The 22307-nt window shown below is 41.6% G+C and overlaps 1 protein-coding gene across 1 annotated transcript in view; it reads right to left on the bottom strand.

Annotated features, from left to right (window-relative positions):
- Positions 1-22307, bottom strand: part of TRPC4AP (transient receptor potential cation channel subfamily C member 4 associated protein) — a 61454-nt gene that overhangs the window by 16891 nt on the left and 22256 nt on the right. The window contains exons 7-12 of the mRNA XM_070744884.1: positions 20665-20866; positions 19289-19477; positions 17262-17404; positions 16376-16507; positions 14388-14446; positions 12231-12332 (exon numbers count right to left, since the gene is read on the bottom strand). Of these exons, the coding sequence (XP_070600985.1) occupies positions 12231-12332; positions 14388-14446; positions 16376-16507; positions 17262-17404; positions 19289-19477; positions 20665-20866 (827 nt within the window). The remainder of the gene's footprint in view (positions 1-12230; positions 12333-14387; positions 14447-16375; positions 16508-17261; positions 17405-19288; positions 19478-20664; positions 20867-22307) is intronic.

Below are 22307 nucleotides of genomic sequence, written 5' to 3'. Positions count from 1 at the left end.
GTGTTGTCTGATCCTGAGACGTGTTCTGCTTGGATCGAGACCAGGTGTGTTTCCGCCCAAGACATCAGGGAGTGAGCCTCCTCCATCAAACGGCCCGACCTCGTACCTCCCTGATGATTTATATGGGCCCTTGTTGCTACGTTGTCCGTCATGACGAGGACATGCTGTCCCTCTACCCGGTCTTTGAAGGAGTGGAGTGCCTTGAAGACTGCCCTTAGTTCTAATAAGTTGATATTGGGGTCCCTCAGGTCGTCTGCTGTCCAGAGACCCTGGGCCACTCTGGAGCCGCAATGTGCTCCCCAGCCGGAGAGGCTCGCATCTGTAGTGATCGTCACCTCCCGATGGTGTAGGAAGGGAGAGCCTCTGGTCAGCGCTTGGGACGTCCACCAGGGCAGAGAGTGACGGACGGGTAACGTGAGACGTACCTGGTGTTTGGAGTGGCTCATGCGTGCTCTTTGGAAGGGGAGGAGGAGCCATTGAAGCGGGCGGGCATGCAGCCGCGCTCATTGTACGATGCTGATGCAGGAGATGAAGACTCCTAGCAGCTGGGATAGAAGGGCCAAGGGGACCCTGGTGCGGTGCTGAATAGAAGCTATCAGTGTCCTCACCCTCTGCTGCCTCTCTGATGACAGGTAAACGATTCCGGCTGCAGAGTCTATCAGAGTTCCCAAATGTAAGAGCTGTTTGGTTGGATTCAGGTGGCTTTTCACATAGTTGATCGTGAAACCACAGGTCTCTAGAGAACGTATTGTCCGTTGTAGATCTAGTCTGGCCTGTTGAGGGTTGCTGGACAAGATGATTACGTCGTCCAGATAGGCCATGAGACGAATGGATCTGGTTCTCAGGTCGGCTGTCAGTACATCCAGAAGCTTGGTGAAAGCTCTGGGGGCCGATGAAAGTCCGAAGGGCATTGCCCTGTACTGGAAATGATGGTCCTGTATACAAAAGCGGAGGAAACGTCGATGATGTGGATGAACTGGTACGTGCAGGTACGCCTCTTTGAGGTCGATGGAGGTCATCCAGTCGTGGTGTCGGATGGATGCCAGGATTGACTGTAAGGAATGCATCTTGAAACGTTGGTAGCGAACATAGATGTTCAGCTGCTTGAGGTTGAGAATCAGGCGGTAGCCGCCGGACTTCTTGGGGACCAAGAACACGATAGAGTAGAACCCCTGTCCTTGTTGATGTACTGGCACCGGTTCTATTGCCCCAATGTCCAACAGGTGTTGTACTTCCCTGGCAATCAGGGAACATCTTGGTTGAGATAGCGACGGGCATTGTAGGAATCTGTCCGGAGGAGTCTGTAGGAAGTTGATGCGCAGACCATTCTTCACAGTATCTAGCGCCCAAATGTCGGTGGAAATAGCCGCCCAAGAGCCTGAGAAGGACTGCAGGCGTCCACCGATGGGTACCTGGATGGGCAAGTCATTTTTGTTTTCGGTACCGTCCTCTGTTCCCGCCCCGAAAGGATCTGCGGGGCTGTTGGAACTGTCGGTTCCTGTCTCCATAACCTGTTCTGTCGGACCTGAAGGATGGCTGCGTGTAGGAGCTCTGTCCATATGGCCTAGTGTTTGAGGCCGCAGGCGCGGCCGTGTCCGCTCGAAAGGGCTGCCTTCTGTGGTATGGGGCCGCCTGCCTGTCTTGCCTCCTCGCCGACCTTGGCAGCACCTTTTTCTTGTCTTTATCCTCGATCAAGACTTTATCTAGTGATTCTCCAAAAAGTGTGGTCCCTTGGTAGGGCGCGGTTGCAAGACGCCATTTCGATTTGGCGTCCGCTTGCCAAGAGCGGAGCCATATTAGGCGTCGAGTGGAAAGGTTGGTAGCCATCGCCCTGGATGAAAACCTAGAAGCAGCCAAGGTGGCATCGGCGGAGAACTCCGTGGAGGCGATCAATTTATTAATGTCTTGGCGAAGGCGAGCGTCCTCCGGGCCCAACCTGGGGAGGATGTCTCGAAGCCAAAGGAGGTTCGACTACTGTAATGCTCTCTACATGGGGCTACCTTTGAAAAGTGTTCGGAAACTTCAGATCGTGCAAAATGCAGCTGCGAGAGCAGTCATGGGCCTACCTAGGTATGCCCATGTTTCACCATCACTCCGCAGTCTGCATTGGCTGCCGATCAATTTCCGGTCACAATTCAAAGTGTTGGTTATGACCTTTAAAGCCCTTCATGGCGGCTTCCGGTTTGGTGGAGATCGCGGCGAGACGTGTCTGGCAGGGCTCTGCCAGGCGAATCTCTTCTACCCCCTCCGAAGGTCGCATTTGCGATCGGATCGGGCCCGGATGGCCCGATCCATGAACAGGGGGCTCTCCTCTGCCCGAGGACCCATCGCCAGGACTCCAGAGGCAGCGGTTCGCCCCGCAGCTTCGGAGACGGGAGAACCGCTCCTCTTTGCTTAAGAGGACCGGCCAGCGCTTTCTCCCCTCACTCAGCGGGAAGAATAAAAGCAAAGAAGCGAAAGTAAAAATATCTACATCTACATAGAAAAAGAATATAGCAGAGAAAGGACTTAAGGTAAAAATCTCTATTGTGTTTCGTCTTTAAGTCAGAAGATCGTAAAACTTTTAAGTGAAAGTTTTTTTTTTCCCAGGGCGAAAGTGAAAGTTTTTTCTTGTTTAAACCCATCCGCAAATAACAGCCGGACCTAATTTTTTTTTCTCTTCACTTTTACTTTTCCATTTTGAACGTGAACTTGGGAATCTACAAAATAATTTTCTGACTTTATGCTTTAACAAAATAGTTTAAATTTGACATGACTATTTAGGAAATTTTAACTGCTAAAGGAAATTTCTAGTGATGATCAGAATTTGTTCTTGATAGACTTTTAAAATCATAATCTTCTGGACTTAATTTTTGAAGCGGAGGAACACAGTCTTGCTGCCTTTTTTTTTTCTCTTGCTGCCTATTTTCACAACATGAATAACTTAATAATCATGAATTAAATGGAATCTAGAAGAGATTGAAATCACTTCTTTTTTGGATTACTTATTGTTGGATTAACCTATTTGGAATACTTGCTGAGCCTTTTGGACTATTTGCTGACACCCTTTGGATTATTTGCTGAGAACTCCTTGGTTTAACATCTGCCTGCTGCACGAAAATTAACTTGACTCCATCTTGGGATCTCTTTCTTTGTTCTTTGTTCCTGTCTTGAATTTGGAAAATAAACTGACTCCATCTTGAACACAAGCAAGCTTTGGAATTGCTTTACTCCTTGAATTTTGAATTGAAATCAAATATAACTTTACCCTTTGAGATTTGGATTTTCATTTCTACTTCCTAGCAAAATTACAGGATCTATAAGAAGAACTTAAGTATACAATACTGTTATTGTGTCTTTGAATAACTATCTGGTTTTTTTTTCCCCTGATTTTTCTTTGACTTTCTTCCTTACATTTCTATTACTAGAAGAAGTTTGGTTTGAACTACATGCATTGTTAATAAATCTTGGGTTCCTGCTCTATTCTAAATAGTTGAACTAAAATACCACCCTCCTTCTTTTTCTTTTTGAACAATTTTTTTTACTTTACTTTTTCCCCTTTTCTCCCCTCCTCCCAAAGTCTTTTCCTCCAAAAAATTTTTTTTCTTTTCTTTCTTTTGTCTTCTATATATAGTTGATATTCCTTCTCTTCTTTTATTTTCTGTCCTCCTTTTACTTGAAAAGGCTAATACTTGTTTTTTGTTTTTTTTTTCCCTGTGGCACTAAACAATAATATTTTTTTTTTCTCTTCTTTTTTTGAACTCTGTTATTAATTGAATTGCTATTGAATTGGTATAGTCATATTATAAGGGAAACAAAATATATTGAATAGATTTGGAATTTATAGTAATTTCTTTTCCTTTTCACTATATATAAAATTGAAACTAACCTTAAAATTTGAAATAGTGGATTCTAATTTGATAATGTCCCACACCTCAACTCTTGTTAAAACAACAAAGAAACAAACAACACCAACTACCCTATCTCCACAAGTGTCACCGCATTCTTCTCCTTCGCATCAAGTGCTAACTATGTCTACCAAAGACAAAGACAAAGACAAAACAATGCAGTCCAATCTTGCAACTATACATGAGACTTTGAATGCCTTGAAGGACTTTATGGTCAAATCACAAGAAGATGCCACACAACAAAGAGAGGCCATAAAGGAGGAGGCAACACAACAAAGAGAAGCCATAAAGGAGGAGGCAACACAACAAAGAGAAGCCATAAAAGCTGACTTGGCAGAATTTAAAGTGGAGATGGCTCAAATGAAAGCTGATATGGGCGAGATGAAAGATCAGATAAAGCAGATCCAACAAACTCTTCAAGAAAGTGATGACCGAGTTAAAAAAGTTGAAGAGCAAGCTGACAAAAATGAGAAAAGAATGGAGTATCTTGAAGGGAGAGCTGATGAAAGATACAAAAGATATGATGAATCTATCATCCAGCTGGAGATGCAACGAGCTTCGTACGGACTTCGATTTCAGAATATAAAAGAGGAAAAAGATGAAGACTTAAAAACGACTATGGCGGAAATCATTGGAGGTATACTTCAAGAGGACCCCATGGCTTTACAGAAAGAAATCGATGAAGTATACCGAATCTCGAATAGCTATATCCGTCGACACAACCTCCCAAGAGAGATACATATTAAATTTACAAGAAAGGCGTTGCGAGATGAGATACTTCATTATTCAAGAAACTCCCCGCCTCAACGACATGGAGTAGAAATAAAGATATTAAAACAAGTTCCAAGAAGTGTCAGAGAAAACAGAAGAGATTACCACTTTTTAACCAAAATCTTGATTAAAGAAAATATCACTTACCGTTGGCTTATTCCACAAGGACTTTCTCTGACATGGCGCTCTACAAGGTACAAACTGGAAAACGTAGATCAAGCTATGTTCTTTCTTGAACAGAGTGGTTTGGGCCACTCCGACCATGCAAGTAAGCAATTAGTGGTCCAACTACAGCCAGCTCAACAGCAACCAGGGGAAAAATCACTAACTCAGCAAGAAGAAAACCTGGGGGCAATTGCCCAAGTAATAGAGCAGGACCAAGGTTCTAGAAGAGTTCAACCTCAGCGAGAAACCAAAAAACCTATTAAATGACAACGAATAAAGACTTGAAAATCTTTTCCGTAAATGTTAATGGACTTAACTAACCAAGAAAAAGGAAGCAAATTTTTTCCAAAATCAGAAACCAAACTGTTCAGATTGCAATACTACAAGAAGTTCATATTAAAAAAGATAACCAAAAATTACTGTTGAATCCCAAAATTGGAAAAATGTATGCTGCATTAGCAGACCAAAAAAAAAGAGGTGTAGTGATGTATGTCAAGAATTCTATAAATTCCAAACAAATATATAAGGATAAAGAGGGTAGGATATTGATTGTACAAGTAGATATTGAACCCAGACCTCTAGTGGTTGTTTCTATTTATGCCCCCAATGAAGACCAAATGACATTCTATAAAAATTTACACCAAATAATAACAGATTTAGCTATTGATAATCTATTGATAATAGGTGATTTTAATGCTATCGCGAATAGACAATTAGACCACTCAGGAGGGGGAGGTAATAAAAAAAGGGGAAAAGGTAAAAAAACAAGAAGAAACTTGCTACCCAGTACTTTTCAAAAAATGAAAGCGGAACTATTATTAAGCGATATTTGGAGGGAAAGACACCCTCTCAAAAGGCAATTTACCTTTTATTCCAATCCTCACAAAATTTGGACGAGAATTGACATGTTATGGGCACCAAAAACGGTGGCAGAACAAATAAGAGAAGTTGAGATAGACGTTAATACATGGGCCGATCACAATCCAATAGTGGTCTATATGACGATGAATAATAAACAGAACAATTGGCGGATGAACAGGCATATATTAAACGACAAGAAATATAAGGATTGGATTGAAAAGGAATTAAAAATATTTTTTGAAATTAATAAAACATCAGACACTACTCCACAGAACTTATGGGATACAGTTAAAGCGTACATAAGAGGTTTAACAATATCTTATACAGCAAAATACAATAAGGAAAAGAAATTAAAGTATTTACAATTAACAAACGAACTAAAACAATTAGAATCCTTATCGCAGCAACATACTAAGAATAGAGATCTAAAGACAGAAATAAACGTAATTAAACATAAAATTAGAGTTATAGAACAAAACCAATTAACTGAAAAGATTAAAAGAGCAAAGCAACAATACTTTGAATATGCAAATAAACCTGGCAGATGGCTAGCGTATAAACTTAGAAAACAAAGTCAATCAAAATTAATCCAAAAATTAGAAGATAAAGATGGTAAAATAAAATACGATACAGAAGGTAAGGCAGACATTGTGTATAATTTCTATAAGGAATTATATGCTAAAGATCATGTCATTGAAGATGAAGTTTTTAACTACTTAGAGGCTTCAAATTTACCACAAATAACAGAAGATCAACAGGCTACCATGGACGGACCAATAACAATGGAGGAACTCCTAATAACAATTAAAAAACAGAAAAGCAACAAGGCCACAGGCCCAGATGCCATACCTGCAGAATGGTATAAGATAGATAATGAAACAATAAGAAACCATATGTTAGAAACTTTTAATTCCTGTAGACTTGACGGAAAAATTCCCAAATCTTGGTCAGAATCACTGACAACTTTAATACATAAACAGGGTACAGAACCAGAAAAAATCAAAAATTATAGGCCTATATCACTATTAAATGTAGACTATAAGATCTTTATTGCCATTTATGCAGAAAGACTTAAAGGAGTTATAAATGGAATAATACACCAAGACCAAAATGGGTTTCTTCCAGGGAGACAAATTAAAAATAATATTAGAACTGTAATAAATATACTAGAGTACTATGAACAACACTCAGATAAGATGGCATCTTTAATGTTTTTGGATGCTCAAAAAGCCTTCGACAACGTTAATTGGATATTTATAAAAATGCAATTAAATAAAATGAGATTTGGCCCAAAATTTGTTAATCTAATAGATACTATATATTCAAAACAGACAACGAATATAATATTGAATAACAGTCAATTACCAATACTTGATATAAATAAGGGAGTTCGCCAAGGATGTCCTATATCACCATTGTTATTTATTATGACCCTTGAAACCTTATTAATTAAAATAAGAGCGGACCCCAGAATAAAAGGTTTAACCGTAGGAGATGAAATCTATAAACTCCAGGCCTTTGCAGATGATCTAATGTTTATAATTGAAGAACCGACCATAACAGTTCCTACTTTATTACAAACCATTGAACAATATGGAAATGTAGCAGGTTTAAAGATAAACAAAAACAAAACACATTACTTGACTAAAAACATGAACAAAACACTAGAAACTAAATTAGAAACTATTTCTGGAATAAAGACTGTAAAAAAGGTAAAATATTTAGGAATAAATTTAACAGCGAAAACAATAACATTAAAAAATGATAATTATATGAAATTGTTAGCAGAAATTAAAAAAGACTTAGTAACCTGGAACAATTTGAAAATATCTTTCTTAGGAAGAATTGCAACAATTAAGATGAACATTTTACCCAAGGTCTTATTTCTTTTTCAGACAATACCAATAAACCCAGGGGGTATCTTTTTAAGAACTTTAACAAACTTAGTTAAAAAATTTATATGGCAAGGTAAAAAAGCAAGGATAAAAATGAATTGTTTAGAAGATATCAAAGAAAGAGGAGGATTTGGCCTTCCAAATTGGAAATTATACTATCAGGCCGCTGCACTAACATGGCTTAGAGATTGGATAATTTTAGATAATAAAAGAACACTTGAATTAGAAGGACATGATTTAATGCTTGGATGGCACGCATTTTTATGGTATGATAAGGACAAAAACCATTCATATTTTAAAAGGCATACATTAAGGAAATACTTACTAGAAGTATGGAAAGATATAAAGAAGAATCATTTCTTAAGCATCCCAGATTGGTTAGCTCCCTTAGAAGCAATAACGCATCCAAAGTCTATAAAGGACAAGAAAATGACTCATAGATATAAAGAACTATTAAATGATCAGATGAAGCTTAAATCTAGAATTGAACTACAAGAAGAAGGGATAATAATAGATTGGTGGCACTATGCCCAGATCCGATCTAGATATCAGAAGGATAAAACTCTTTACATTTTTAATAAAAGTAAGAATTCTTTAACTACCTTAATAACCACTAACCCTACAAAAATGATAGGGAAAATATATAAACTACTTATTGCTCATAAAAATATAGAATTGTCTTTAAAAGATACTATGATAAGATGGTGTAGAAATATTGGCAAGGAAATAGATATAGACACATGGGAGAAAGTGTGGATTAATAATTGGAAAATGACTAAATCAGTTTCTTTAAAAGAAAACCAAATCAAAATGTTCTATAGATGGCATCTCCCACCAAATAGGATAGCAAAAATGTTTCCCAAAACATCCCCAATATGTTGGAAATGTAAGAAGGATATAGGAACTTACTATCATCAATGGTGGACATGCAGCAAAGCAAAAATATATTGGAAGATGATTGAAAAAATATTAAAAGAAATAATAAAACAAGATATAGATAATACCCCGGAATTTTATTTATTAGGTGTCACAACCCAGATTTATAAGAAAGAAATTTTTTATTTAATCATACATATATTAACTGCGGCTAGAATAATATATGTGCAAAACTGGAAAGGGGAGGAAATCCCCAAGGAAGAAGAGGTTATAGCTAAGATATTAGATTGCGCTGAAATGGATATGATGACAAGAAGATTAAACGATCAAGAGGATACTAAATTTTACGAAACATGGAACAACGTTTACAAATGGATAGATAAGAAAAAATAAGATATATTGTTAGTGGTTGTTTTTTCTTTTTCTTTATTTTGTATTAGTTTTTATCTAGATGATAATAATAGTAATATTAGTTTAAAAGGATTTTTTGATGATTATGATATAGCTATGTATGTATAAGTATAAGCAATATATTAAGATTTTTGAAGTATAATAGTTGAATTTAGTCTTACTGTCTAGATTGAAGGTTTAATACTATTTTATTATAGTAATTAGGATTATATTAAAGGTATCTTTCCTTTTTGGTAACTATGTTATACTAACCTTAATACCCACATTAAGATTTGTAAACTTCAATTCAAATTTATTAATTTTTTCTTTTTTTTATAATAGTTAATACATATGTATTCTTTTTCTATATTTGAATTTATACTTTCATAAGAAGCGGGGGAAATACACCCCCACTTTATGTTTATTGTTTGTTTGTATCTGTTTGTCTTTTTATGAAAAATAATAAAAAAATTGAAAAAAAAAAAAAATAAAAAAAAAATAAAGCCCTTCATGGCATTGGACCAGAATATCTCCGAGACCGCCTCCTGCCGCACGAATCCCAGCGACCGATTAGGTCCCACAGAGTGGGCCTTCTCCGGGTCCCGTCAACTAAACAATGTCGGTTGGCGGGCCCCAGGGGAAGAGCCTTCTCTGTGGCGGCCCCGGCCCTCTGGAACCAACTCCCCCCGGAGATTAGAACTGCCCCTACTCTTCCTGCCTTCCGTAAACTCCTTAAAACCCACCTTTGCCGTCAGGCATGGGGGAACTGAAACATCTCCCCCTGGGCACGTTTAATTTATGCATGGTATGTCTGTGTGTATGACTGTTAGTATATGGGTTTTTTAAATATTTAAATATTTTAAATCTGTCTGATTGCTTATGATTTGTTTTTACATGTTGTGAGCCGCCCCGAGTCTTCGGAGAGGGGCGGCATACAAATCTAAGTAATAAAATAAATAAATAAATAAATTGAGGCCCGGTTGAAGGAGGCTGCCATAGCAGCTCTCAAGGACCAGGCACATAGCTGGTGCATTCTCCGGATCAGGTTCTCGGCCTTCCTATCATCGGGCCGCAAACCATCCGCCATCTCCGATGGAACCAGGGCATTGGAAATTAGTGAGGTAACCGGGGTATCCACAGCCGGGTATTGGAGCAAATCCTCTATTTCTGGATCGAAGGAGTAAAGCTTCTTGTCCAGAGCTGAGGGACCCAGAGCTGCTGCTGGTTGCTGCCAGGGCCTCTTTATGTTTTCTGCAAATATGGGCACTGCAGGGATAGTTTCTGAGTCCCTTTGAGGCTCATTAATGAGTCTGGAAGCGGGTAATGTGCCCACATCCTGGTCAGCCGTCTTTTGGGCACTGGTCAAAGTTAGTGTGGTTCTGGCCTTGTTTAGGAGAACCCTGAAAAGGGGTGCCTTGAATAAGCCTGCTAATACAGGCTGTTCTGGTAAGGTGGCTTCATCCCCCGACAGCTCATTCTCTGGGTCTGAAAAGGCCTCTCTGAACTCTTGCTCCTCCTGAAAAGAGTCATGCAGGGAAGGTGCAGGTGCAGGAGCTGACCAGATATCCTGCCTGCTGGGGCGAGGTGGCAGTGGGGATTGATGTTGTTGTTGGGCCCCAATTGCTATGCCCTGTGCATAAGCTGAAACAATCATGTCTTGTACCGAGGGAGACATGGCTTGCCAGTTATCTGTAGAGCCCCTGAGCCCTGCTGCTGTGGGCGTGAATGTGGCTGTAGCTGCTGGAGGTTGAGAGGCAGGCCTGCTCCATTCTGATCTCTGAAATCCCTCAGATGGTGGGGGGGCACTTAATGGGCGGTCTGGTGAAAGACCCCCAGCGCTTTGAAAGGGAGGCCCCTCGAAGGTGGCCGATGACAGGGGAGGAGGACCCAGCGGGCTTTGATAAACGGGTGGAATAACCATGGCTGAGGGGCTAGGCCCTTGTCTCGGTTTTGCTTTGTCCAGCTGGGCCTCGAGGGCCTTTATTTTCTTCTCAGCCTCCTTTAGTGCATTGGAGGACTGAGAGCTTTTCCCCTTAGATTTTGAGCTGGGCCCCTTGTCCTTACTTTTATTCTTGGAGGAGGAGGGCACAGGAGCGCTGGGACTGGATTGAGACATGTTTGTAACAACACCGAGCCAAAAACACGAGGTTACTGCTTAAAAGCAAGTAAAATGGTGGACTAGGGAAGCTGGTGTCCCCTAAATAACATGTCATCTGTTTTTCCTGCTCGTGATTGGCTGGATACTAGGTAGAAGCCCATAATAGCTTCGTTGTCCTGGCAACGCCCTGAAGCAAGATGGCGGCCCTGGGATAGGCTGAAAAGAGCCTAGTCACTCTGACCCCTTAGCAAACAAGATGGCGGCCGTGACGTCAGGCGGGAAAAGCTCTGCTTTTGAAACGGCTGGAGGGGGACTCAGAGGCTTTGGCCCTGCGCCAAAATGGCGGGCGCAACTTCGGGCAGCTCGGCAATCACCTTCTGCACCCCCCCCCTTCAATTCCTTCGATCGCTGCTCCTCTGAGCGATCGGGAACAAGGTGGCTGCAAAGGGCCTCCGAACAGCTGATCTTTTTTTCTTTTTCCATTGCCGATCGGCAGGAACGCTGTCTGGGAGCTGCTGGGATCGCCTTACAGCTGATTTCCCCCCATGGGGAAATTCTGTGTACTGATTGCTCCTCTGATCGGTAAGAACCAATACTCGGAGACTCGTTGCGCTGGAAGAGTGGTTGGGGGGGGTGTCTGATCGCGGGCGTCAGGGACCCCAATCCAGCGATCCCTTTCAGCAAGGCAATACTCCGGAGAGCAGTGGCCTCTCAGGGATTGAAGAGACGGAGAACAATACCCCGGAGGGCAGTGGTTCTCGAGATCCAGGTCTTCCTCCTATAGAGAAAGGGAAAAAAAGGAGAAAAAATTATTGTTAGTAAGCATCCTATAAATCTCACATACTGTGAGAAGAAAACTCATAGTCCCTACACTATGACTGAGTTTTTAAGACTGAACCTGAGGAGGTAGAGGGGGGCGGGACATAATTATGTTAATTTTTAACTCAGTCCCTGCCAATGAGGCTGAAGAACAACCCACATTGGACTCTCCGAACAGTGCAGGGGAGAAAGTCAAGCTCCGCAGGTCAGATTTCACCTATGTAGCTGTCTCATTTGGACTGTGCAGAAATTTCCAGCGAATATAATACCATCTACAACATCTTTTTTATCTGAATTTTAAAAAATCAAGTCCTCTCTGCAATCAAAGTGGCATAGATTTATATTTAAGCTGCAATGAGTACTAGACTGACCACTGAGTATTCACAAAAAGACAAAGTAAAATGGACCTATTATACAAAGATTACTCCAGGAAACAAATAATGCAAAAAAACCCCTACAGTTCTGTACCTGTCTGTGTTGACAACAGCTTCAACCTCAGGGATGTTGGCTTTTTGAGAAATTGCGCTTAATTCATTAAGTTCTTGGCTGTTCAAAAGTAGATACTTGTTCCTAATATGAACATTAGAACAGATGAATGAATATCTCCTATGTAATGCATTATTTATTTTCTATTTCTAAAATTTTCCAAAATTGACATTGTGTGCAATAATGCCAAGACACGGTCAGTTTATAAAACAATATTAGGGGGTAAACATTGGCAAATATATTGAGTAACCTCATAGCCTATTCATGGTTTGGGACAATGAAGTTCAGGGAATGAAATTAGTAGTCTCATTCTATGTATCTATATATGAAAAAGACAGACAAGAATCTATTGATATTTCGTGCTTCCATGTATGCATGCATGTATGTATGTATGTATAAGGTGTGTGTGTATGTTCTGTTGAATATACACTGCTCAAAAAAATAAAGGAAACACTCAAATAACACATCCTAGATCTGAATAAATGAAATATTCTCATTGAATACTTTGTTCTGTACAAAGTTGGATGTGCATGACAGCATGTAAAATTGATTGTCAATCAGTGTTGCTTCCTACGTGGACAGTTTGATTTCACAGAAGTTTGATTTACTTGGAGTTATATTTTGTTGTTTAAGTGCTCCCTTTATTTTTTTTTGAGCAGCGTGTATATGTATGTACATAAATAAAATTACCCTTGTATTCCCAAATATGGGAGGAAGCAACTATATACAGAGTTCCCTCGATTTTTGCGGGGGATGAGTTCCAAGACCGCCTGCGAAAGTTGAATTTCCGCGAAGTAGAGATGCGGAAACTCTGAATAGTTTCCCAGAATGTCAATAAACTGTAATGCTGAAGCTCCTTAAGTCTCTTCTGATAAAGACAAAAGATTGCAAATGCAATAGCTACAATTTTGTCTTCCTGGGTAGAAAAACCATGCTTCCTTTATTTTCCTAACTGCTTAGAGCTCAGTCATTGATTCACTTAAACTGGGTTCTTATGCAAAACCTCCAACCAAAGTACAGTGGTACCTCTACTTAAGAACTTAATTTGTTCTGTGACTAGGTTCTTAAGTAGAAAGGTTTGTAAGTAGAAGCAATTTTTCCCATAGGAATCAATGTCAAAGCAAATAATGTGTGCAAACCCATTAGGAAAGAAATAAAAGCTCGGAATTTGGGTGGGAGGAGGAGGAAGAAGAGGAGGAGGACAGTTGTTGCCAAAGAAAGAAGGTGAGGTGAATCAAAAAAATCGAAAACTTTAAGGCTTAAAAAAAAAAGAGGGACTCTGAGGTGGAGAGGAGGAGCACATGCCTCCCATACACCCGGGGCCAGAGAGAGAAACCCAGCGGGGGAACCTCCTGCTCCTTGAACCGAAAGGTGGCTGCTGCTGCTATCTGCTTCCTCTTCCTTCCCATGCTGAAGGGCTCCCCTCTCCTCTTGCTCGCTTGCTTTGTAGCTGGCGCCTTTCCTTCACTGTGGTGACTCCTCAGTTTGACTGAAGCCGAGTTGATCCGGCTGGGATCAACTGCCTTTCCACGTCCAGACGCTCTGGGAGGCTACCTCATGCTGGGTGTATGGGAGGCAGTGTGAGGGAGTCACCACAGCGGTTCATTCCTTCTCCAAGCACGCAGAGAAAGGAAAACGTTCTGTTCGCTCTGGGCTGCCAAAGCCTCCTTAAGCGCCACCGAAAGGCTCCTCTGGCAGCCCAGAAAAGCCCAAGATGGCTGGGATTAAAGGGGGAAACTGGCCGGGCCTTTGTGCGCTCTCAAATTTCCTGGGAAATTTTTCCGGGCTCAGGTTCTTAAGTAGAAAATGGTTCTTGAGAAGAGGCAAAAAAAATTTCAACACCCGGTTCTTATCTAGAAAAGTTCTTAAGTAGAGGCATTCTTAGGTAGAGGTACCACTGTACTTTCTTTTTTACCTCTCCCATCAAACACCTTTCCAGATTCTTATTTGCTCTTTCCCCTTCCCCTTCTTCAATGTAAGTTTTAAATATGTGACACATATAAATATTGAGCAAAGGTAGTTAATGATTGGCTATGTTGTTATTTTTGAGGAGTTTCTGACTGGATTAAAAGTTAAAATGTTCACTGTTAAGCTACATGTGCAGAGAAACTGAAACAAGGATGACAAACATATACTCACTCATGATGATCACTAAAACTCTGAAGTAGTCTCAAAAACTGGATTTTCAAGGTAATATCCTGCAGAAGGAAGAATTACTTTTATAAATAAAATTAATGAACTGCAATCATCAGCAATTTAGGCACTGCCCAACACTGACAGAATTAAATACAATACAATATGAATAAGGTAGGGAGAACCAAATTAAATAAAGCACAAGTAAAATTGAAGAGAAACCAGCTAAAAATACATAAAAATACATAAATGTATTCTACAAGTGAATTCACCAAAAGCTCCAGCTATCCTAGCCCAGGGTTTAGAACAGGCCTGTCAAACTTTTGGCTCACAGGCTGGATGTGTCACATGCAGGCCACAACCACTGTAGTTCTGCAAAGGCCAAAAAAGTCACGATATGTCATGCGACGCGATCGAGTTTGCCAAGAAGAACAGCTAAGTCTTTAAAGCCTTCTGTCACTGTGGGGAAGCCATTGGGTAGAGCTTCATTCCAGAGAACAGGGGACAGAAAACATGTACTTCCTAGGTCAGTGATGGCAAACCTATTGCACAGGTGCCACAGTGGCATGTGGAGCCGTATCTGCTGGCACGTGAGCCGTTGCCCTAGCTCAGCTCCAATGATTTTGGCTTGCACAGAGGCTCCAGGAGGGCGTTTGTGGCTTCCAGGGAGCCTCCAAGGGGATGGAGAGGGCGTTATTACCTTCCCCCAGCTCCAGGAAAACTTTTGGAGCCTCGGGAGTGCGAAACACAAGCCTACTGGGCCCACCAGAAGTTGGGAAACAGGCCGTTTCCAGCCTCCAAAGGGCCCCCAGGGGTTGGGGAAAGCTGTTTTTGCCCTCCCCAGGCATTGAATTATGGGTATGGGCACTCACGCATACACAATAATGCGCTCGCACTCTCTTTTGGCATCCAAGGGAAAAAAGGTTCGCCATCTTAAAAGTTGGTGCAATCAAAAGGAGTGTACCAACTCTATTGACTTCTGTCAGTTGGGCAGACAGCGTGGGAGAAAAAAGGCCTGCAGATATGGTAACTATTTATGACTTTCTAAGAACTAACCAACACTCTCACTTGCACCTGGAAACAATTTAATTGACAGCCAGTGCAATTTGTAGAGCAGGGTGACATGTACCATACCACAACACGGTGTTACTTTTCTGGTGGCTTTTATTATCCAGATTGGATCTGGTCCAACAAATAGGTAATGGAAACTATGGTTCAGAAAACCCTATCTACTACCTTAAGAGTCACCTGATCAGGGTTTTCTGAATCATAGTTTCCATTACCTGTTTGCTGGACCAGGTCCAACCTGCAATTTGTAGAGCTCTGGGCATCTTGACCACACATGGCATACATGCCCCGTAAGAGATCAACTTGGAGAGGAATTAAGAGACTGAATTCATTATTACATTACCATTAGTAATAATAATAAAAATACAATTTTCAAAGGAATCTGCCTTTTTATCTCAAATATGCCAGGATTCTTCCAGACCTAAAAATGGATTCTAGAGATTTTAGAATTGCTACAATGGTGGATTTAAAATAGGTTAACACTCCTAAAGAAATGTTGCTAGCTAGACAAAATCTTAGCGTGGTAATAAGAAAAATAACCAATTTACCTGTGCTCATGCCTAAATCATGAAAACACGCTCCAAAATCAAGTTTAGTACTTAGAAAAAAAGCTTCCATGGAATGCTAGGAATGTGAGCTAAGCTGATAGATAAAACAAAAGACACAAAAACATTCTAGAAAGCAATAGCAAACAATTTCAGTGTGACCAAGGAAATAATAATAATAATAATAATAATAATAATAATAATAATAATAATAATAATATACTGATGTAGCTATTTATCACCATGACAGAACTCAACGTAAAAATGGTATTTATATAGTTACAGTTTTCTTGATATTTTTTGACCTGCCTTACATCTAGGACAGTCATATGCTAATGTTATTTATGGCAAGTTTCTCACCAGGATAAAACCAATACTCACCGGGCTACAGTCACAGTTCTGATTATGCCCAGGCAGAACAAGGGCTGATGCTGAATGTTTCCGCCATATTAATTTATCAAATAAATTATTAAGGCCAGGGATCAGTCTAAATTCAGCAATCATTTTATGAACCTAAAGAAGAGAAACATTCGGTTAATACACCTTATCTATCACTTAAAATATTGGAAGGAAACAATATTTATCCCCCAACCCTGTTAGCCATTTGTAGAACTCTAAAAAGCTGACCATCTTTCCAAGCCTGGGGTCCTGAATGTGCTAAAGACCCTGTTTCCTGGCTTTACAGTTAATTGGTCATGTATCTCAGCTGCTATGTATATTTATTTTAGACAGTTTCGATTGTTTTAAAATGTTCTTTTTGAAAATTGTAGTAGATATATTTCTGAATTAGAAGTCACCAGAATCATTTTTTAAAATGGGCGGCTATAGAAATTGAATGAATGATTCATAAATAACTTTCTGACACTACTGATTAGAAACAAATTTGTTATAAGTCCTTAAGTGCATCTGGTATCATCTTAGTAAAAGGAATATTTAATACTAAGGCATATATTTGGTATTTTCCTATAAAATAAGATACGGGTGCCTGATTTAGGAGGTATAAACTGTTATCTATGCTTTTTTTCAATGAGTAAATTCTTAATAGTAAAGGCATATTCTTACTTTACCCAAAAGCTTCTTTACTTAGTACTTATGCAAGACATATGTACTGACAGTGACTCAGAGCCGTTCTATTTTATTCCAGAGTATAAAATGTGCAGGTTTAAAAATAGGTACTTCAAAAAATATCAAGCATCCTGAGAACCAAAGTAGGTTTTCAAGGAACAGATTTAGAGAGAATATCTAAAAAAGGTTGTAATAGTGGTACCTGATTTCTTTGTCTTCCCATTAAAAGCACACAAAGCACATACAAAACTTCCAATTTATACATAATTTCATGCATAATTTTCATGGACTGAGGAAGCTGATTCCTTGTTGATGGGTTGGCAAATCCACTTTCATCTGAAGATTCTACAAGCAGAAAAATGTTCACTGTAGAAGCCTTCATAAGCATTGCATCACCTTGTCCGGACTTCCTTTTGTGAAGTCTCCTGGATCCCATCCTCATTAACTGTCCAACTGCCATCATGGCTCTCTTTCTCTGGATGGGATTTAAGCGCTTCCTTACTGGTGATAGTTCTACTCTCTCCCGGCTGCAGTGCTTGAGAAAGACTCTTATTCTAAGGCAGGGGTCTCCAACTTTGGCAACTTCAAGACAGCAGGGTTCTGCAACTTTAAACACTCAACTCACTCTGGGAGTTGAAGTCCACAAGTCTTAAAATTGCCGAGGTTGGAGACCCCTGTTCTAAAGGGTAGCTGTGTGCTTTACTATTTATGATGTTGGATTAAGACTGGGGAGATCCAGGTTCAAAGATCCATTTGGACCCGTTTCCCAGAGGGAAAACAACAACAGCAACAAAGAGTCACAAAACTTGTGTGGACTTGGGCAACTCGACATCACTCATTTCCACTCAGTCACATGACCCCTAGACACGCTGGCCATTAGGGCAGAGAACCGGACCCCACAAAACTCTTCTCTCCCCTACTCCCGTATCTATGTCTCTCTTTCTCTCCCTCTCTGTCTGTATCTCTCCTCTCCTCTCCCTATCTCCTTCCCTTGTCTCTTCCTCTCTCCTCTCCCCCTCCCTCTGTATCTGTTTCTTTCCCTCCCCTATCTCCCCCCATCTCCCTCCCCCTTGTTTGTCTGTCTCCCTCAGTCTATATCTCTCTGTATCTCTCCGTCTCTCCGTCTGTATTTCTTCCTCCCCACTCTATATTGCTCTCTCCCCCATCTCCTCCTCTCTTTATGTCTCTCTCTCTGTATCTCTCCCCCACTCTCTCTCCCTGTCTATGTGTGTGTGTGTGTGTGTGTGTGTATCTCTGTATCTTTCTCTCTGTATCTATGTCTATGTCTCTTCTCACTCTCCCGGAAAGCCCAGCGAGCTCTCCTTAGGGCTCTTCGCTACTCCTTTTCTAAAATCTGGGCAGGCTGAGAAATTAGCGCAAACCATGACGGAGGCTTCCATTGGGGCAACCCTCCCCCCTCCTTCTCCTCTCGCAACCCCCTGGCTGGCTGAGGCAAGGCTGGGAGGGTGCACACATTTGGGGAGCCCCTCCTCAAGCGAGCGGCCGCCCACTCCAGCCATGCCTTTGATGCCCTTTGGCTGTTTGCCTGAGGGCCTTCCCACTTATACACACCATCCCAGCCCAAAGGGGCACAAGAGGAGAAGGGTTACCCAAAGGGAAGTCTCCACTGCATTTCGTTCCTCAGTCAGCCCGGATTTCCACAAAGAAGAAAGAAAAAGAGTAGCGAAGAGCCCCAAGGAGAGCTCGCCAGCTTGGCCCAACCTCAGCTTTCCAATTTGTGAGGTTTGGCGGGGCCAGATCTTTTCCTGCTGCCCTGAGCTTCTTAAAGCTTTGACTGGGTGCTGCGGGCACATCCTCCTTTCCATTGTCCTTTCCTCCCAGATCCCATTCCCACTCCACCAGCCCTCATGTTAGTGAGGTTGGAGTCGGTTGTGGCTGGGTTGGACAATCAGAGAGCAGGCTGTACTCTCCCCAAGCAACCAAAGCACGGCCAGCACCAACAAGGGCAGAAAGAAGCTCCAGAAAGAGTGAGGCACCAGAGAATCAGCCACAGCCTTTTCTCCATCCCATGCCAGGTAAAGAGTGATGGGGAGGGGGGACAGGTAAGCCAGTGCTGGGACAGGGAACCGCAGCAGAGGGCCCAAAGAGCCACAAATGGCTCCGGAGCCGTGGGTTGCTGACACCTGGGCTAGAGGTATTAATTTCAGGGTAGACCCTTCAAAAGTACTGCATGTTAAGAAATGTCTGTTTTAGCGTGTGGCTGAATACCTGTGCTGCTTTGCTCTGTTTCTTCATCTGCCACACGCATGAGTGCATCAAGAACTAGTGCGTTGTCTAGCCAAGTGTACCACTCCTCAAGCTCTTGAAGAAAACTGGAAGTTCCCGTTGTTTCTGATACTTTTCGGGTTGCTAGTTTACACAGTCGTTCAATGAAACCTGGTATATTGAGAAGGGTGGCTAGGGCAAGAGGCAAAGAGAACCACATTAAATATTATATTGCTGAAAACTATGAATTATTTTAGCTAACTTATTTTAATATTCCCAACCTAAATAAAAGAACATTAGAGAATTTGAATAGTCAGGACATTTATTTTATTAGACAAGCAAAAAAGTGAAAACTTCAGGCAGAATTAAAACAAAAAGTTTGCTGTTCAATTGCCCTAAGGAGATCATTTTCATCCCCCTTCTTGCCAAATGCTCCTGATATGTCCCACCTTGAGCCACATTTGTGGGCCCCCTAGCACTCTGATATTTGACGGCAGAATCATCCAATTTTGCTGGTGCTATTTTGGAGAGGGCCACAAATGGATGCGGAATATTTTGCCAATTAGGTGCCTCCTGCTATCGATCTAAGCATTATTACTAAATGGGAAATTAGAAACATAGAAACATAGAAGACTGACGGCAGAAAAAGACCTCATGGTCCATCTAGTCTGCCCTTATACTATTTCCTGTATTTTATCTTACAATGGATATATGTTTATCCCAGGCATGTTTAAATTCAGTTACTGTGGATTTACCAACCACGTCTGCTGGAAGTTTGTTCCAAGGATCTACTACTCTTTCAGTGAAATAATATTTTCTCACGTTGCTTTTGAAAAGAAAAAAAACCCACCTTGTTTTTCTACCAGATTTCATTAGTGTGATATCAAATGAAATCTGGTAGAAAAACAAGGTGGTTTTTTTCCCCTTTTCAATTTCCAATTTAGTAATAATGCTTAGATCGATAGCAGGAGGCACCTAATTGGCAAAATATTCCGCATCCATTTGTGGCCCTCTCCAAAATAGCACCAGCAAAATTGGATGATTCTGCCACTGAATTTCAACAGCACTATTTTGAGCTGGGGGAAATGAAAGTATAGAATTAAGACAGAAATGGAAATAGCTGCCTTCCAGAAGCTTCTCCCTCCCACTCCTATTCTTAAAAATAAAAAGCAGCCACACACTTTAACTGAGTCATCACATGACCTCCTACAATTCTCCAAAAGTGGTTGAGTTGTGCCTGCTGACTCCTTACAGATTACTTATCTTTGCAAATGCACATTTGCAAATTTGGGGGGGGAAAGCACAACACTTTTTCCAGTTTTTCTATTTTCCTGAGTGTTCTTGTTTGGAATATTTAACAATGAAAGGAAACATTTTACCTTGATTTATTTCTGCTCGAGAAGGACCCAAATTTTTTTTCTGTTGAGCATTTTTAGCAAGTAATGTGTGTTTATCGTCACTGCCAGTGTCCAGCTCTGAAATTGTAACAGCAAGGATCCTGCAGAAGTTTGCTAGCTGCTGTTGGTCAAAACTAGAGACCAGACTGGCAAGATTTGGAATATCCTCTAACTGGATCATTTCCTAAAAGGAGGCAATTCACATGTTAATTACAGTGATCCCTCGAGTTTCGCGATCTCGAGCTTCGCTAAACGCTATATCACGATTTTTCCACCCGATGACGTCACTCTCTTCCTTCCTTTCTCATCTTTCTTTCTCTATCTTGCTTCTTCCTCTCTCACACTCTCTTCCTCCCTCTCTCATCTCTTTCTTTCCTTCTCTCTCTTTCTCTATCTCTCCCCCTCTTGCTGGCGGGCGGCGGGCGGGGGCATCAGCGAGGAGCCGGGGTTTCCCCTTTGCGTGGGCGGCCGGGAAGACCCAGGGAAGGTTCCTTCGGCCGCCCAGCAGCTGATCTGCTCGGTAGCGCAGCAGCAGCGAGGAGCCGAATCGGGATTTCCCCTTTGCGTGCGGGGAAATCCCGATTCGGCTCCTCGCTGCTGCTGCGCTACCGAGCAGATCAGCTGCTGGGCGGCCGAAGGAACCTTCCCTGGGTCTTCCCGGCCGCCCACGCAAAGGGGAAACCCCGGATCCTCGCTGATGCCCGCCGCTCGCCTGCCTGCCAGCAAGAGGGGGAAGACCCAGGGAAGGTTCCTTTGGCTGCCCAGCAGCTGATCTGCTCAGTAGCGCAGCAGCAGCGAGGAGCTGAATCGGGTTTCCCCTTTGCGTGGGCGGCGGGGAACGCAAACTCCACCATCTACGCATGCGCGGCCATAGAAAAAAGGGCATGCATGCGCAGATGGTGTTTTTACTTCCGCAACCCTACATCCCGAAAAATCGATTATCGCAAGGGGTCTTGGAACGGAACCCTCGCGATAATAGAGGGATCACTGTACTAACATTTCTTACATTCTGTTATTTAACCATTCTGAATAATTTAACAACATCTCAACAAATTGCTTTCAGTACATGGAATCTATTTTAGTTTTAGGTGAAGAGTATTAGAAACTCTACACAATTCCTTAAAAAGGATATCAGGTGCGCAAAGTTCAAAACATGCTATTATCATCTTTGAAAATTTGGCACTGTTCCTCCCCTTTTACCACATCTGTCACAGCATGAGTAGAGTCTCCATGTGTTACCAAGCAAAAGAAATGCCCATGGCAACTCAGTGATTGCAGGAATGATTCTGTATGGATGTGGCATAGCTCATTGTCTTATAGCCTCTCCTATTTAATGTCTACAATTTATGTCCGCTGGGAGAAGTCATATAGTAATTTAGGATGAGGCATCCTCGATATACTGATGATACACACCCTGGTGGTGCAGTGGTTAAAGTGCAGGGTTGGAGGGAAACTCTGCTCACAGCCTGGAATTCGATCTTGACGGGGCTCAAGCTTGACTCAGCCTTCCATCCTTCCAAGGTTGGTAAAATAAGGACCCAGATTGTTGGGGGCAATATGCAAAATAATGCTTTACATTGTAAACTGGCCAGAGAGTGCTGTGAAGTGCTATGGGGCGGTATAGA

The sequence above is a fragment of the Erythrolamprus reginae genome, chromosome 3 (genome assembly GCF_031021105.1).
Source record: "Erythrolamprus reginae isolate rEryReg1 chromosome 3, rEryReg1.hap1, whole genome shotgun sequence".
In the NCBI taxonomy this organism is placed as follows: Eukaryota; Metazoa; Chordata; class Lepidosauria; order Squamata; family Dipsadidae; genus Erythrolamprus; species Erythrolamprus reginae.
Note: the sequence above shows the minus strand (reverse complement) of the source record. Positions and strands in the feature narration are given on the sequence as shown.